Here is an 18,638-nt window from a genome sequence, read left to right as displayed (position 1 = left end):
AGAGTGGAAATAGTGGAAAAAGTGGAAAAGATCACTGTTTAGCTTTTTTACAGATAAAGGAGATATAGGAACAAATAAAAATTAGCCTTTTACCCAAACATTATTGAGAATGGTTTTGAAGTGGGAATGATTGAAACAGTCTAAATTCAAATTTCAAGAACCAGTCATGTTCAGCCATGTTCACATTTAACCAAAAACAAAAAAACAGGAATACAAACCTTGTAAGTGCTTTGTTTAATCAAGATAGGATAAGATCAGATAATCCTTCATTAGTCCCACAGTGGGGAAATTCTCAATTATTCTCAATAATTTTCAATAATTAGTTCCAACACATAAAAAAAAACTATACTCAGAAAGCTTTTTTCAATTCATGCAGATTGGACTTGAGATGGAATTAGTCAATGGCCCTTCTGTTCTGTTTTGTAGGTCATCTGTCAATCTTTCTACTTATCTCACTGACTTTCCATTTTTGTGACACTTCCTTGTCTGCCTGCCATGTCCGGAGTTGTTCACATGTACAGCTGTGTCACAGTCTTGGCTTGGTAGCATCTTTAACCTTTTCTGGGTATTTCACCTCTACAACTACAAAGCCCCATAGCCAGTCAGCTACATCTGACACCTTCTGAGTTGGAAGACAACATGCTGGTGGTCTCAGTGTCCAAAAAGGAAAGTTACATAAAAATATTGGCACCCCTGAACTTTCAGAAAATGCACCACTCCTCCCAGAACATTAGGTTACCAAAGCATTACAAATGCTCTGGTGTCCCTGTGTTTATATCTTTAGTTGCCACTGGACCAACACAAAAAACAGGGAATAGGTCTGATATCATTCCACACAGAACTCCAGAATCACACTGGATGACACTATAAGCACCCTCAGCGCAGTATTTGGTAGCATTTTATCTTATCCAGAGCGACTTACAAAAGTGCTTTGCTATTTACCCATGGTAGCACACACTTTGGAAACAATATCTGAAACTAGTAATTTCCTTTTCCTTTAACTGGAGTTTCTCAGACAATCCTCAGCTCTACCAATCATTCTGTCTGGTCCATTTCTGGAGTTCTGAGTTGTTGGTGTCCTTCCAGTGCAAGTTTGTAAACTCAATGTGGGCTGAGGCAAGGAAGGGGAACTCTGGAGGTCTGGGCGGCTTCAGCTGAGATTGAAAAATGAAACAGTTTAAGTTAAAAATACTTACACTGAAGATATTAATACTTGATTATACCTAAATCATTCTAATTCTAATAAGTCTTTTAAGTTAACTTAACCCAAAATCACTGAACTAAAGCTGAATAACCTTAAACTTTATAATGTTTAGTCTTGTTTAGTCTTTTGTTCCTTAATTGCCTATTATTAACCTACCAAAAACACTGACAGTGTAATCTCAGCCAGCACAGAAACTTGCTCTTACAGCCTTCAACACTGACGACAGACAGACAACTATGTAAAATACTGAACCAGAACTGTCTGGTTGACACAAACAGAAACCACAAACATGTTTTCTTTCCTCTAATCATGTTCATCTCATCTTTTCCTTTTCAGATCATCAAGTGATATGTCTGCAGGTTTTACAGCCTGGGGGAAAAAAATAAAACTCCTGGGTGAGAGAGTGCACCTACGCCACAGACAGTGCAGACCACTGAGCTAGGGTGGTCACTGAGCTAGGGTGGTCACTATTCCCTCAAACTTTAGTTTGCTGGCACGGACCACACCCTAAGATGAAATGAGAGGGTAAGTTTAGAAGTGTGTTTTCGTCCAGGAGTCCGGGTCGGATTTCTATGGGCTGTATGTGAAGCCTGCCCCCCTGTTATAATGTGGTGGTCTGAAGAAGAGGGAGGAGAAGTTTGTTTGGATGGGGATGTGGTTCTTCTCCCAAACTTAGGCTAAATTCTTAACTTTAACTTATTTCAGAATTCCATATAACTCCAAGAAACCTCTGTAAGACGTGGTGCATTTTCTTAAATAAGTGCAGGGGTGCTAATATTTTTGGCCATTTTTGGCCATATTCCAGTAGATGTACCAGATTCATAATATCCACTGAGTTGACACCATGATGCACTACTTTAACTAAATCCTGCTCACACTGACATACAGATAACACACCTGTTTCACATGACCAAAAAGATCAGATTTGGGCCATTTTACCGGCTGTGTGAATGTAGCCTAAGTCACCACCTGGCCCAGCTATCCTAAAAGCTTTCTCTAAGGCTTTATGGAACTCTTGGGCCAGGCTTTGAGTCAGTAATACTCATAACTCTTACAATGTCCAAATCAGGTCCTTGCAAACTTTGTAGTATTCTCTAGCTCTTTTCTCTTTCTCGAGGCAATCACTTCCCCTGACAGTGAGAGAAGTCTCCTCTAGCCAGCTCTCAACCTGTTCCCTTTTACAGTACTGACAATGTTAGTAGCCAAAGTATCCATCACTGTCTGAGATAAGTTTCCTGGTCTAATCCAGCAACTCTTTTTTTGCATCAAAACGGCAATATCTTCACTATATGGGTAGAAGTTGACCTTTTTCTTAGATGACAGTATTCTGAAATAGACCCAGTCTCAATCCTAACATTTTAGAGAAATGAGATGCACTTTTTAAAAAGTTTAAATGCTTAGTGTGTACCACACTCAACATGGACCAGAGGAAGCAAAAGAAAGAGTTGTCTCAGAAGATTAGAAGCATGTTAAGGGTAAAGGTTATAAGACCATCTCCAAGCAGCTTGATGTTCCTGTGACTACAGCTGCACATATTATTCAGAAATTTAAGATCCATGGGACTGTAGCCAACCTCCCTGGACGTGGCCACAGGAGGAAAATTTATGACAAATTAAAGAGATGTAAAATACGAATGGTAACAACAGAGCCCAGAAAAACTTCTAAAGAGATTAAACATCAGTGTCAGATTGTACCATCCGTTGTTGTTGGAGCCAAAGTAGACTTCATGGGAGACGACCAAGGAGGACACCACTGTTGAAAACAAATCATAAAAAAGCCAGACTGAAATTTGCCAAACTACATGTTGACAAGCCCCAAAGCTTCTGGGAGAATGTCCTATGGACAGATGAGACAAAGATGGAACCTTTTGCCAAGGCACATCAGCTCTATGTTCACAGATGGAAAAATGAAGCATATCAAGAGAAGAACACTGTCCCTACTGTGAAACATGGAGGAGGCTCTGTGATGTTCTGGGGCTGCTTTGCTGCATCTGGTACAGGGTGTCTTGAATCTTTGCAGGGTACAGTGAAATCTCAAGACTATCAAGGGATTCTAGAGAGAAATGTGCTGCCCAGTGTCAGAAAGCTTGGTCTCAGTCACAGGTCATGTGTTATGCAACAGGATAATGACCCGAAACACAGCTAAAAACACCCAAGAATGGCAAAGAGGAAAACATTGGACTATTCTGGAGTGGCCTTCTATGAGCCCTGACCTAAATCCTATTGAGCATCTTTGGAAGGAGCTGAAACATGCTGTCTGGAAAATGCCATCTTCAAACCTGAGACAACTGGAGCAGTTTGCTCATGAGGACCAAAATACCTGCTGAGAGGTGCAGAAGTCTCATTGACAGTTACAGGAATCGTTTGAGTGCAGTGATTGCCTCAAAAGGTTGTGCAACAAAATATTAGACTAGGGGTTTCATGAGTGTATGTTTTTAAATAATTCAGTTGAAGCATGGTTGAAAAGCAATGTTGGATTTTCATTTGTTAATTTTCATAGATTTTTTTATTTATTTTGTTGTGTCAGATTCAAGTTATTTCTGTGACCATTGTGGGTTTTTTCATTAACCAAGAAATACCAACAATTTTGTCCATGTGTGCATATTTATTTGCTTGATTTCATTTTTAAAACCAATGATGGGAAAACATTCAAGTGGGTGAATCATTTTTTATAGGCACTGTATAAATAACATATATTATTAAAATAATAATAATAAGATTATTATTAGTAGTAGTATTAATAATAATAATAATAATGACAGTAATAATCGTTTGCAGCCAGCATTGCACATGACCCCTCCTGCCCCATTCATGGACTCTTCCCCCTTTGAAACCATCTGGGAAAATCCTGTGGCATCTTTTCCGCCATGACCAGACTCATCTAGATGCCTTTGGTCTGCAGGACCTCCACCATGAACCAGGCTCATTCCCCTTGACCATCACCAGTTTCACCCCAGCTCCTTAAATACTTTCATATTTCTGGTTCTGCTGTGGAATGCTCTCGTCTGACTCATTCTTTACAGATCATTGTTTTGCAGTTAATAACCATCATTGTACTCCTGCACTTAACATTCTGTACATTCTGTACAAATGCAGCTTTGGGGCATTTTCCCTGCAGTCTTAGTTGCTCTATCATGCAAAAACATTGTATCTCCATTTGCGCTGTTCTTCATATATAGTTAGCATTATACACTATGTTTAAGACTTTAATTTAACTTTCATTCAAGACTATTCATGTCTAATTATTTCAATTATTCCACCTCTACCACATCTTTACTTTAAAAGGTCTTGAGGTCTATTGGCTCCAAGTTGCCTAATGCCAGGTGTGGGCTAGAGGGTTATAAATCCCCCCAGCATTGAGGAGCTGTGGAGCAGTGCAAAAGCTGTGTTCTCTGGAATGATGGATGGTGGAGCTTCATCCAGTAATTTTGGATGAGTTGGGGGTGATTAGGTTGGGTGATAATATCCAACATTGTGATCCCACTAGTGCTCTTGTCGCTGAATGCAATCAAATCCTCACAGCAGAAAAGCCTTCTTCCCTGAACAGTACCCCAACAATAGCATATAACATAAAACATATTTTAATCCCCTTGATTTCAGAGGAAACACTAAATAAGCAGGTGTCCCAATGCTTTTTATGTAGTGTATGTAATACACTAAATGTCCAAAAGTATTCAGAAACAGTTCATTTTAGTAACATCGATCGAGATCGGGGGCTTTAAATGTGGCATTGTAATAGGACGGCCTGTCTAGGTTGACCCTAGCAAACAGTAAGGAACAAGGAACATGAATTCCCCGTGCCATAGATCACAGAACCTTTCTGGGACAGGATCGTGAACTTGGTTAACAGGTAAAGACTGAAGTGAGGAAGTCCGAATTCTTTCACTTATAACTCTGCGGGAAAGCACCCAAGAAGATATGTCAGACCCTGAAGGGAATGAAGATTCCACTCTTGATTGGTATCTTCTCATCATGTTCATCTGACCCTGTTCCTCATTCATGGAGTATATATAACCTGTCCTACACCGGAGTCAGCACTGCAGTCTTCATCAAGATCAACACTGATGCTAACTAAAGACCATGGAGAGACCAGCTGTCCTCTTTGTGCTCCTCAACCTCTGGACAACCTCTCTGGGTGAGTTTGTGCTTGTGTGTTTGGGTGTGTCTTTGATGCTGTAGTTTATATTATGTGATGTTATTCATCAAACCTTCTAGCTCTTAAGGATCTGACCGCAGGGGCAATGTTGGCTGAGTAGTTCTGGGTTGTAGGCTCTAAACCTAGCAGAAACACCAATGACACCAGTGGTCAGTGACTGGAAGGTCATTGGTTGTTCTTCTCAAATATTGTTTCCATTCCTATCTCACAGTGTTTCTCTGCTTCTCTTACAGCTCTAGAGTGTAAACTGGTACGAGGCAGCCTGAAGCAGATTGATGCTGGAAATGGTCAGGTGTTTGGAGTCAACACAAACAATGACATCTTCACCCTGTACGGTAGCATTTGGACGCAGGTTCCTGGATCTCTGAAGCATGTCAGTGTGGGACCTGCTGGCGTCTGGGGAGTCAATGCAAACAACTACATCTTAAGACTTGATGAAGGAGACTGGCTCATTGTCCCGGGTGAGCTGGTCTTTGTGCACTGGACAGAGCTTTAGCTTTCAATAATGAATGTAGATGTTTGAAGATCATCTGTTTCTACTCATTGTCTCAATGCTAAGGCCTCCTGAAACAGGTTGATGCGGGAGGATTGGGCTCCCCAGCAGGAGTCAACATGTATGATGACATCTTCTGCCTTCTTGGGGGGAAAGGTGCTTCCTGGACACATATCCCAGGAAAGCTGAAGTACTACAGCTGTGGACCGACCAGCTGTTGGGGGGTGAATGGTGCAGACAACATCTTCATTATGAAGGTACAGTATGTTTACTGACCAAGCTAAATTTAACAATAAATGTGGACACCTATTAATAGCTATATTAAGTTGCTATATTAAGAATCTGTTAAATCTGCTGTATTTCAGGGCGTGACTTCAACTGCTTGTGTTGGCTCCCTAAACTGGGAGCAGGTACCTGGATATCTTTCCATGATTGAAGTGTCAACTGATGGACAAGTCTACGGGGTGAATTCCAATGGAGATATCTTCACCAGGTACCCTTTTATTAGGCCTGTATTGTTTTTTATTATTAGAAATTTGTAAATAAAGGTGGTCATCTCATAAGAAACCTCCAACGCCCCCTACAGGACATGAGCTAAACATGGGTGTGAACATCCTATCTCACCAGTTTCTTTGCAGGGTCTTCATAGACAGCAGCTTGTTTATATATAGGTCTGTACATTTTTAAGAAAACATGTGTTCTTGTCTTGGTATCTTCCAGAGATGGCATTGCACCAGATACCCCTGCTGGCACTGGATGGCGCCAAATCGCATATCCTCAGAAAGCCAAACACGTGTCCTACGATCTCGGCCACCTGTGGGTCATTGCCACTGACAACACCATCAATGAATGCACTGAATAAAGATTTTCCTCTTCATCCCAAAGTTCAGTTCATCTCTCAGCTGAACATCAGAGAAAGAATCTTTGATAATAAATCTATATTAATCAATAATTAGTAATGACCTGAAAAAATGCATTGGAAAAAATGAATTTAATGTTAAAACTATGAAATAAGTCTTAAACAAACTTGATTGAAAAACTCGGTTTCTCTATGTTTATCCACACTCTATAATTTGCAGCTTTTACCTCCATAATGTGAATCTGGTTGTTAAGTATTTCATGATTAATGGAGGAACGGGGGGCTTTATTCCTCCTCTAGCCCACGCCTGGCATTAGGGAGCATGGTGCCAAAAACTTCATACTTACTCTCTTCATACTCCAGAGAGTCCTATTCTATTGGCAGTACTTCTTCTTATTTATTTCTTCTTTTTTTATTTTGTCTCTGTCTTTTATTAATCACTATTTATGTAAAGCTGCTTTGTGATGACAACAGTTGTAAAAAGCGCTATACAAATAAATCTGACATGACTTGACTTCTCTACAGATACTAGACAAGCTGTGTGTGCATTTGCACATTTGTGTCAGGAATGGCTGCAGCTTAAAGTAGCTAAATGCATTTATTAGAAGCAAAGGTTCTACCATGTCGTTGCTCTATAAGGTCTTGAGGTGCTTTTACATTGTGTTTTGGGTCACTGATCATTTGCATTGAGTTGCATACACATGGACCGGTCATCCCACGATTTTTAATAGGACCAGTTAATATTGCAGAAAAATAAGAAGAAAATAGAAATGGAAGAAGAAGACAAATATAAATTGCATCAGCTGGGACAATGCTGACCTTCATAGCCAGCTAGTTACACACGTGGACAAAATTGTTGGTATTCCTCAGTTAATGAAAGAAAAACCCAAAATGGTCACAGAAATAACTTGAATCTGACAAAAGTAATAAAAAATAAAAATGCTATGAAAACCCTGCTTCAACAGAATTATTTTAATTATTTTAAAAAGTAAACTCGTTAAACAGGCCTGGACAAAAATGATTGTACCCCTGAAAATAATGTGACCAAAGGGACATGTTAAATCAAGGTGTATCCACTAATTAGCATCACAGGTGTCTACAATCTTGTAATGAGTCAGTGGGTCTATATATAGGACTACAGGTGGTCACTGTGCTGTTTGGTGACATGGTGTATACCACACTCAACATGAACCAGGAGAAGCAAGGAAAGAGTCTCAGGAGATTAGAAAGAAAATTATAGACAAGCATGTTAAAGGTAAAGGTTATAAGACCATCTCCAAGCAGCTTGAGGTTCCTGTGACTACAGCTGCACATATTATTCAGAAATGTAAGATCCATGGGACTGTAGACAACCTCCCTGGACGTGGCCGCAGGAGGAAAATTGATGACAAATTAAAGAGATGTAAAATACGAGTGGTAACAAAAGAGCCCAGAAAAACTTCTAAAGAGATTAAAGGTGAACTTCAAGCTCAAGGATCATCAGTGTCAGATCACACCATCCATCGTTGTTTGAGCCAAAGTGGACTGCCAAACTACATGATGACAAGCCCCAAAGCTTCTGGGACAATGTCCTATGGACAGATGAGACATAGATGGAACTTTTTGCCAAGGCACATCAGCTCTATGTTCACAGACGGAAAAATGAAGCATATCAAGAGAAGAACACTGTCCCAACTGTGAAACATGGAGGAGGCTCTGTGATGTTCTGGGGCTGCTTTGCTGCATCTAGTACAGGGTGTCTTGAATCTTTGCAGGGTCTAATGAAATCTCAAGACTATCAAGGGATTCTAGAGAGAAATGTGCTGCCCAGTGTCAGAAAGCTTGGTCTCAGTCACAGGTCATGGGTCTTGCAACAGGATAATGACCCGAAACACAGCTAAAAACATCCCAGAATGACTAAGAGGAAAACATTGGACTATTCTGGAGTGGCCTTCTATGAGCCCTGACCTAAATCCTATTGAGCATCTTTGGAAGGAGCTGAAACATGCTGTCGGGAAAATGCCATCTTCAAACCTGAGACAACTGGAACAGTTTGCTCATGAGGACCAAAATACCTGCTGAGAGGTGCAGAAGTCTCATTGACAGTTACAGGAATCGTTTGAGTGCAGTGATTGCCTCAAAAGGTTGTGCAACAAAATATTAGACTAGGGGTTTCATGAGTGTATGTTTTTAAATAATTCAGTTGAAGCATGGTTGAAAAGCAATGTTAGATTTTCATTTGTTCATTTTTCATTAACCGAGGAGTACCAACAATTTTGTCCATGCGTGCATATTGATTTGCATGATTTCATTTTTAAAAGCAATAAGATGGGAAAACATTCAAGTGGGTGAATCCTTTTTTATAGGCACTGTATAAATAACAAATATTATTGAAATAATAATAATAATAATAATAATAATAATAATAATGACAGTAATAATCGTTTGCAGCCAGCATTGCAGATGACCCCTCCTGCCCCATTCATGGACCCTTCACCCTCTGAAACCATCTGGGAAAATCCTGTGGCATCTTTTCCACCATGACCAGACTCATCTAGATGCCTTTGGTCTGCAGGACCTCCACCATGAACCAGGCTCATTCCCCTTGACCATCACCAGTTTCACCCCAGCTCCTTAAATACTTTCATATTTCTGGTTCTGCTGTGGAACGCTCTCGTCTGACTCATTCTTTACAGATCATTGTTTTGCAGGTAATAACCATCATTGTACTCCTGCACTTAACATTCTGTACATTCTGTACAAATGCAGCTTTGGGGCATTTTCAGTCTTAGTTGCAGGGATTCCACTCTTTATTGGCATCTTCTCATCATGTTCATCTGACCCTGTTCCTCATTCATGGAGTATATATAACCTGTCCTACACCGGAGTCAGCACTGCAGTCTTCATCAAGATCAACACTGATGCTAACTAAAGACCATGGAGAGACCAGCTGTCCTCTTTGTGCTCCTCAACCTCTGGACAACCTCTCTGGGTGAGTTTGTGTTTGTGTGTTTGGGTGTGTCTTTGATGCTGTAGTTTATATTATGTGATGTTATTCATCAAACCTTCTAGCTCTTAAGGATCTGACCGCAGGGGCAATGTTGGCTGAGTAGTTCTGGGTTGTAGGCTCTAAACCTAGCAGAAACAACAATGACACCAGTGGTCAGTGACTGGAAGGTCATTGGTTGTTCTTCTCAAATATTGTTTCCATTCCTATCTCACAGTGTTTCTCTGCTTCTCTTACAGCTCTAGAGTGTAAACTGGTACAAGGCAGCCTGAAGCAGATTGATGCTGGAAATGGTCAGGTGTTTGGAGTCAACACAAACAATGACATCTTCACCCTGTACGGTAGCATTTGGACGCAGGTTCCTGGATCTCTGAAGCATGTCAGTGTGGGACCTGCTGGCGTCTGGGGAGTCAATGCAAACAACTACATCTTAAGACTTGATGAAGGAGACTGGGTCATTGTCCCGGGTGAGCTGGTCTTTGTGCACTGGACAGAGCTTTAGCTTACAATAATGAATGTAGATGTTTGAGGATCATCTGTTTCTACTCTTTGTCTCAATGCTAAGGCCTCCTGAAACAGGTTGATGCGGGAGGATTGGCCTCCCCAGCAGGAGTCAATATGAACGATGACGTCTTCTGCCTTCTTGGGGGGAAAGGTGCTTCCTGGACAAATATCCCAGGAAAGCTGAAGTACTACAGCTGTGGACCGACCAGCTGCTGGGGGGTGAATGGTGCAGACAACATCTTCATTATGAAGGTACAGTATGTTTACTGACCAAGCTAAATTTAACAATAAATGTGGACACCTATTAATAGCTTTATTAAGTTGCACCCATTGCTGAGATTATCTGTTGAATCTGCTGTATTTCAGGGCGTGACTTCAACTGCTTGTGTTGGCTCCCTACTCTGGGAGCAAGTACCTGGATATCTTTCCATGATTGAAGTGTCAACTGATGGAAAAGTCTATGGGGTGAATTCCAATGGAGACATATTCATCAGGTACCCTTTTGTTAGGCCTGTATTGTTTTTTATTATTAGAAATTTGTAAATAAAGGTGGTCATCTCATAAGAAACCTCCAACGCCCCCTACAGGACATGAGCTAAAACATGGGTGTGAACATCCTATCTCACCAGTTTCTTTGCAGGGTCTTCATAGACAGCAGCTTGTTTATATATAGGTCTGTACATTTTTAAGAAAACATGTGTTCTTGTCTTGGTATCTTCCAGAGATGGCATTGCATCAGCTACCCCTGCTGGCACTGGATGGCGCCAAATCGCATATCCTCAGAAAGCCAAACACCTGTCCTACGATCTCGGCCACCTGTGGGTCATTGCCACTGACAACACCATCAATGACTGCACTGAATAAAAATTTTCCTCTTCATCCCGAAGTTCAGTTCATCTCTCAGCTGAACATCAGAGAAAGAATCTTTGATGATAAATTTATATTAATCAATAATTAGTAATGACCTGAAAAAATGCATTGGAAAAAAATGAAATTAATTTTAAAACTATGAAAAGTATTAAACAAACTTGATCGAAAGACTCGTTTTTTCTATGTTTATCCACACTCTATAATTTGCAGCTTTTACCTCCATAATGTGAATCTGGTTGTTAAGTATTTCATGATTAATGGAGGAATGGGGGGCTTTATTCCTCCTCTTGCCTGGCATAAGGGAGCATGGTGCCAAGAACTTCATACTTACTCTCTTCATACTCCAGAGAGTCCTATTCTATTGGCAGTACTTCTTCCTATTCATTTCTTCTTTCTTCTTTTGTCTCTGTCTTTTATTAATCACTATTTATGTAAAGCTGCTTTGTGACGACAACAGTTGTAAAAAGCACTATACAAATAAATCTGACTTGACTTCTCTACAGATACTAGACAAGCTGTGTGTGCATTTGCACATTTGTGTCAGGAATGGCTGCAGCTTAAAGTAGCTGAATGCATTCATTAGAAGCAAAGGCTGTACCATGTTGTTGTTCTATAAGGTCTTGAGGTGCTTTTACATTGTGTTTTGGGTCACTGATCATTTGCATTGAGTTGCATACACATGGACCGGTCATCCCACGACTTTTAATAGGACCAGTTAATATTGCAGAAAAATAAGAAGAAAATAGAAATGGAAAAAGAAGACGAAAATACAAATTGCATCAGCTGGGACAATGCTGACCTTCATAGCCAGCTAGTTACACACGTGGACAAAATTGTTGGTATTCCTCAGTTAATGAAAGAAAAACCCAAAATGGTCACAGAAATAACTTGAATCTGACAAAAGTAATAATAAATAAAAATGCTATGAAAACCCTGCTTCAACAGAATTATTTTAATTATTTTAAAAAGTAAACTCGTTAAACAGGCCTGGACAAAAATGATTGTACCCCTGAAAATAATGTGACGAAAGGGACATGTTAAATCAAGGTGTATCCACTAATTAGCATCACAGGTGTCTACAATCTTGTATTCAGTCAGTGGGCCTATAAATAGGGCTACAGGTAGTCACTGTGTTGTTTGGTGACATGGTTTATACCACACTCAACATGGACCAGAGGAAGCAAAGGAAAGAGTTGTCTCAGGAGATTAGAAAGAAAATTATAGACAAGCATGTTAAAGGTAAAGGTTATAAGACCATCTCCAAGCAGCTTGAGGTTCCTGTGACTACAGCTGCACATACTATTCAGAAATGTAAGATCCATGGGACTGTAGACAACCTCCCTGAACGTGGCTGCAGGAGGAAAATTGATGACAAATCAAAGAGACAGAAAATACGAATGGTAACAAAAGAGCCCAGTAAAACTTCTAAAGAGATTAAAGGTGAACTTTAAACTCAAGGAACATCAGTGTCAGATCACACATCTGTCGTTGTTTGAGCCAAAGTGGACTGCCAAACTGCATGATGACAAGCCCCAAAGCTTCTGGGACAATGTCCTATGGACAGATGAGACATAGATGGAACTTTTTGCCAAGGCACATCAGCTCTATGTTCACAGACAGAAAAATGAAGCATATCAAGAGAAGAACACTGTCCCTACTGTGAAACATGCAGGAGGCTCTGTAATGTTCTGGGGCAGCTTTGCTGCATCTGGCACAGGGTGTCTTGAATCTGTGCAGGGTACAATGAAATCTCAAGACTATCAAGGGATTCTAGAGAGAAATGTGCTGCCCAGTGTCAGAAAGCTTGGTCTCAGTCGCAGGTCATGGGTCTTGCAATGGGATAATGACCCGAAACACAGCTAAAAACATCCAAGAATGACTAAGAGGAAAACATTGGACTATTCTGGAGTGGCCTTCTATGAGCCCTGACCTAAATCCTCTTGAGCATCTTTGGAAGGAGCTGAAACATGCTGTCTGGAAAATGCCATCTTCAAACCTGAGACAACTGGAGCAGTTTGCTCATGAGGACCAAAATACCTGCTGAGAGGTGCAGAAGTCTCATTGACAGTTACAGGAATCGTTTGAGTGCAGTGATTGCCTCAAAAGGTTGTGCAACAAAATATTAGGCTAGGGGTACCATCATTTCTGTCCAGGCCTGTTTCATGAGTTTATGTTTTAAAATAATTCAGTTGAAGCATGGTTGAAAAGCAATGTTAGATTTTCATTTGTTCATTTTTCATTAACCGAGGAGTACCAACAATTTTGTCCATGTGTGCATATTGATTTGCATGATTTCATTTTTAAAATTAATAAGATGGGGAAAACATTCAAGTGGGTGAATCCTTTTTTATAGGCACTGTATAAATAACATATATTATTGAAATAATAATAATAATAATAATAATAATAATAAGAAGAAGAAGAAGAAGAAGAATGACAGTAATAATCGTTTGCAGCCAGCATTGCAGATGACCCCTCCTGCCCCATTCATAGACTCTTCACCCTCTGAAACCATCTGGGAAAATCCTGTGGCATCTTTTCCGCCATGACCAGACTCATCTACATGCCTTTGGTCTGCAGGACCTCCACCATGAACCAGGCTCATTCCCCTCTACCATCACCAGTTTCACCCCAGCTCCTTAAATACTTTCATATTTCTGGTTCTACTGTGGAACGCTCTCGTCTGACTCATTCTTTACAGATCATTGTTTTGCAGGTAATAACCATCATTGTACTCCTGCACTTAACATTCTGTACATTCTGTACAAATGCAGCTTTGGGGCATTTTCAGTCTTAGTTGCAGGGATTCCACTCTTTATTGGCATCTTCTCATCATGTTCATCTGACCCTGTTCCTCATTCATGGAGTATATATAACCTGTCCTACACCGGAGTCAGCACTGCAGTCTTCATCAAGATCAACACTGACGCTAACTAAAGACCATGGAGAGACCAGCTGTCCTCTTTGTGCTCCTCAACCTCTGGACAACCTCTCTGGGTGAGTTTGTGTTTGTGTGTTTGGGTGTGTCTTTGATGCTGTAGTTTATATTATGTGATGTTATTCATCAAACCTTCTAGCTCTTAAGGATCTGACCACAGGGGCAATGTTGGCTGAGTAGTTCTGGGTTGTAGGCTCTAAACCTAGCAGAAACACCAATGACACCAGTGGTCAGTGACTGGAAGGTCATTGGTTGTTCTTCTCAAATATTGTTTCCATTCCTATCTCACAGTGTTTCTCTGCTACTCTTACAGCTCTAGAGTGTAAACTGGTACGAGGCAGCCTGAAGCAGATTGATGCTGGAAATGGTCAGGTGTTTGGAGTCAACACAAACAATGACATCTTCACCCTGTACGGTAGCATTTGGACACAGGTTCCTGGATCTCTGAAGCATGTCAGTGTGGGACCTGCTGGCGTCTGGGGAGTTGATGCAAACAACTACATCTTAAGACTTGATGAAGGAGACTGGGTCATTGTCCCGGGTGAGCTGGTCTTTGTGCACTGGACAGAGCTTTAGCTTACAATAATGAATGTAGATGTTTAAGGATCATCTGTTTCTACTCATTGTCTCAATGGTAAGGCCTCCTGACACAGGTTGATGCGGGAGGATTGGCCTCCCCAGCAGGAGTCAACATGAACGATGACATCTTCTGCCTTCTTGGGAGGAAAGGTGCTTCCTGGACAAATATCCCAGGAAAGCTGAAGTACTACAGCTGTGGACCGACCAGCTGCTGGGGGGTGAATGGTGCAGACAACATCTTCATTATGAAGGTACAGTATGTTTACTGACCAAGCTAAATTTAACAATAAATGTGGACACCTATTAATAGCTATATGAAGTTGCACCCATTGCTGAGAGAATCTGTTGAATCTGCTCTATTTCAGGGCATGACTTCAACTGCTTGTGTTGGCTCCCTACTTTGGGAGCAGGTACCTGGATATCTTTCCATGATTGAAGTGTCAACTGATGGAAAAGTCTACGGGGTGAATTCCAATGGCGACATATTCATCAGGTACCCTTTTGTTAGGCCTGTATTGTTTTTTATTATTAGAAATTTGTAAATAAAGGTGGTCATCTCATAAGAAACCTCCAACGCTCCCTACAGGACATGAGCTAAAACATGGGTGTGAACATCCTATCTCACCAGTTTCTTTGAAGGGTTTTCATAGACAGCAGCTTGTTTATATATAGGTCTGTACATTTTTAAGAAAACATGTGTTCTTGTCTTGGTATCTTCCAGAGATGGCATTGCACCAGCTACCCCTGCTGGCACTGGATGGCGCCAAATCGCATATCCTCAGAAAGCCAAACACGTGTCCTACGATCTCGGCCACCTGTGGGTCATTGCCACTGACAACACCATCAATGACTGCACTGAATAAAAAATTTCCTCTTCATCCCGAAGTTCAGTTCATCTCTCAGCTGAACATCAGAGAAAGAATCTTTGATAATAAATTTATATTAATCAATAATTAGTAATGACCTGAAAAAATGCATTGGAAAAAAATGAAATTAATTTTAAAACTATGAAAAGTATTAAACAAACTTGATCGAAAGACTCGTTTTTTCTATGTTTATCCACACTCTATAATTTGCAGCTTATACCTCCATAATGTGAATCTGGTTGTTAAGAATTTCATGATTAATAGAGGAATGAGGGGCTTTATTCCTCCTCTAGCCCACGCCTGGCATTAGGGAGCATGGTGCCAAAAGTTTCATGCTTACTCTCTTCATACTCCAGAGAGTCCTATTCTATTGGCAGTACTTCTTCTTATTTATTTCTTCTTTCTTCTTTTGTCTCTGTCTTTTATTAATCACTAAAAAGGTAAAGGTGCACGTATTTGTCACTGTACACTGTACAGCGAAATGTGTCCTCCGCATTTAACCCATCTGGTAGTGAACACACACTCACACACACACGTGTGTTAGAGGCAGTGAGTACACACACACACCCAGAGCGGTGGGCAGCCAACTCCAGCGCCCGGGGAGCAGAGAGGGTAAAGGGCCTTGCTCAAGGGCCCAACAGTATTTATGTAAAGCTGCTTTGTGACGACAACAGTTGTAAAAAGCACTATACAAATAAATCTGACTTGACTTGACTTGACTTCTCTACAGATACTAGACAAGCTGTGTGTGCATTTGCACATTTGTGTCAGGAATGGGTGCAGTTTAAAGTAGCTGAATGCATTTATTAGAGGCAAAGGTTCTACCATGTTGTTGCTCTATAAGGTCTTGAGGTGCTTTTACATTGTGTTTTGGGTCACTGATCATTTGCATTGAGTTGTATACACATGGACCGGTCATCCCACGATTTTTAATAGGACCAGTTAATATTGCAGAAAAATAAGAAGAAAATAGAAATGGAAGAAGAAGACGAATATAAATTGCATCAGCTGGGACAATGCTGACCTTCGTAGCCAGGTAGTTACACATGTGGACAAAATTGTTGGTATTCCTCAGTTAATGAAAGAAAAACCCCAAATGGTCACAGAAATAACTTGAATCTGACAAAAGTAATAATAAATAAAAATGCTATGAAAACCCTGCTTCAACAGAATTATTTTAATTATTTTAAAAAGTAAACTTGTTAAACAGGCCTGGACAAAAATGATGGTACCCCTGAAAATAATGTGACCAAAGGGACATGTTAAATCAAGGTGTATCCACTAATTAGCATCACAGGTGTCTACAATTTTGTAATCAGTCCGTGGGCCAATATATAGGGCTACAGGTAGTCACTGTGCTGTCTGGTGACATGGTGTGTACCACACTCAACATGAACCAGAGGAAGCGAGGAAAGAGTCTCAGGAGATTAGAAAGATTATTTTAGACAAGCATGTTAAAGGTAAAGGTTATAAGACCATCTCCAAGCAGCTTGAGGTTCCTGTGACTACAGCTGCACATATTATTCAGAAATGTAAGATCCATGGGACTGTAGACAACCTCCCTGAACGTGGCCGCAGGAGGAAAATTGATGACAAATTAAAGAGACATAAAATACGAATGGTAACAAAAGAGCCCAGAAAATCTTCTAAAGAGATTAAAGGTGAACTACAAGTTCAAGGAACATCAGTGTCAGATCGCACCATCCGTTGTTGTTGGAGCCAAAGTGGACTTCATGGGAGACGACCAAGGAGGACACCAATGTTGAAAACAAATCATAAAAAAGCCAGACTGAAATTTACCAAACTACATGTTGACAAGCCCTAAAGCTTCTGGGACAATGTCCAATGGACAGATGAGACAAAGAAAACCTTTTGCCAAGGCACATCAGCTCTATGTTCACAGATGGAAAAATGAAGCATATCAAGAAAAGAACACTGTCCCTACTGTGAAACATGGAGGAGGCTCTGTGATGTTCTTGGGCTGCTTTGCTGCATCTGGTACAGGGTGTCTTGAATCTTTGCAGGGTACAATGAAATCTCAAGACTATCAAGGGATTCTGGAGAGAAATGTGCTGCCCAGTGTCAGAAAGCTTGGTCTCAGTCGCAGGTCATGGGTCTTGCAACAGGATAATGACCCGAAACACAGCTAAAAACATCCAAGAATGACTAAGAGGAAAACATTGGACTATTCTAAAGTGGCCTTCTATGAGCCCTGACCTAAATCCTATTGAGCATCTTCTAAGGAGCTGAAACATGCTGTCTGGAAAAGGTACAATTCTGATGGCAGGAGTTCACAAAATCCCAGGTCAGATCTCTGTATTCCTGATCGTACCCCTCTGGTATGAGGCCAACAATTGTTGAGCCATCAGAAAACTTTTGTCAGTAGCAATAGGTGGAGTTGTAAAGTCTGCAGTATATAGGGTAAAGAAAAAAGGAGTGTGCCCTGTGGGACCTCCAGGCTTCAGACCATCACAATTCCACAACCTCACATACTAGGGTCAGTTGGTAAGGTTGTCCAACTAGTATCCACACCATGATGTTAAGATCTGTGGCTTCAACCTGTCCCTCAAAAGCATTGGCTTTGTGGTCATAAAGGCACTGCTTCCAGCATTTTCCAGGTGAGAAAGAGCAGGTGGGCAATTCTGGTCCTGAAGGGCTGGATGCACAAATCTGTGCTTTTCCTGTTCAAGCACACCTGATACAACTCACCTGTTAATTGGCAGGTTTGGTAGATCTGTTATAGCAGGGGAATCAGCACACTGTGCTGGTCTCTGGCCCCCGTTGCCAACCTCTACCCCAATGCTAGGTTGATTGCAAACTGTAAGGGGTCCATTGATGTGCTCATCTCTGGGTGGAGATGGGCATGGACCAGCTACTCCATGGACTGTATCAGATTATGTAACTGCTGAACATGAATACTCCTTTCTATTGATCACAAAACCTCTCTTAAACAGATTGAGGACTAGGTCAATAGTTAGAGGGAAGCAGTTTGTTGTTGGAGATGGCAAGGTGACATTTCCGACTGTACAGTGATGTTTTGACACAGGTTTCTGGATCTGTTTTTCTAACGAGCAAAACAGTTTCTACTCACTGGCTCGATCATATTCACCTGAGTCTGTTCCTCATTCCTCAGAGTCAGCACTGCAGTCTTCATCAGGACCAACACAGGCACTAACTGAAGACC

At 40.9% G+C, this 18,638-nt stretch overlaps 3 protein-coding genes across 3 annotated transcripts; all 3 read left to right on the top strand.

The window, feature by feature from the left end:
• The first annotated feature begins 5,283 nt into the window (after positions 1-5,283).
• Positions 5,284-6,714, top strand: LOC140535898 (fish-egg lectin-like). The gene is made up of 5 exons (XM_072657448.1): positions 5,284-5,338; positions 5,593-5,820; positions 5,919-6,109; positions 6,218-6,345; positions 6,573-6,714. The coding sequence occupies exons 1-5, from the start codon at positions 5,284-5,286 to the stop codon at positions 6,712-6,714; spliced, it is 744 nt and encodes a 247-aa protein (XP_072513549.1).
• Positions 6,715-9,627: 2,913 nt separating this feature from the next.
• LOC140535968 (fish-egg lectin-like) lies at positions 9,628-11,065 on the top strand. The gene is made up of 5 exons (XM_072657560.1): positions 9,628-9,682; positions 9,937-10,164; positions 10,263-10,453; positions 10,568-10,695; positions 10,924-11,065. Exons 1-5 carry the CDS (start codon positions 9,628-9,630, stop codon positions 11,063-11,065), a joined length of 744 nt encoding a protein of 247 aa, XP_072513661.1.
• Positions 11,066-14,013: 2,948 nt separating this feature from the next.
• Positions 14,014-15,451, top strand: LOC140536010 (fish-egg lectin-like). The gene is made up of 5 exons (XM_072657617.1): positions 14,014-14,068; positions 14,323-14,550; positions 14,649-14,839; positions 14,954-15,081; positions 15,310-15,451. Exons 1-5 carry the CDS (start codon positions 14,014-14,016, stop codon positions 15,449-15,451), a joined length of 744 nt encoding a protein of 247 aa, XP_072513718.1.
• The last annotated feature ends 3,187 nt before the right edge of the window (positions 15,452-18,638 follow it).

This window comes from Salminus brasiliensis, chromosome 15, assembly GCF_030463535.1.
Source record: "Salminus brasiliensis chromosome 15, fSalBra1.hap2, whole genome shotgun sequence".
Lineage (NCBI taxonomy): Eukaryota > Metazoa > Chordata > Actinopteri > Characiformes > Bryconidae > Salminus > Salminus brasiliensis.
The sequence above is the reverse complement of the archived record's forward strand: the minus strand, read 5'-3'. Positions and strand labels throughout refer to the sequence as shown.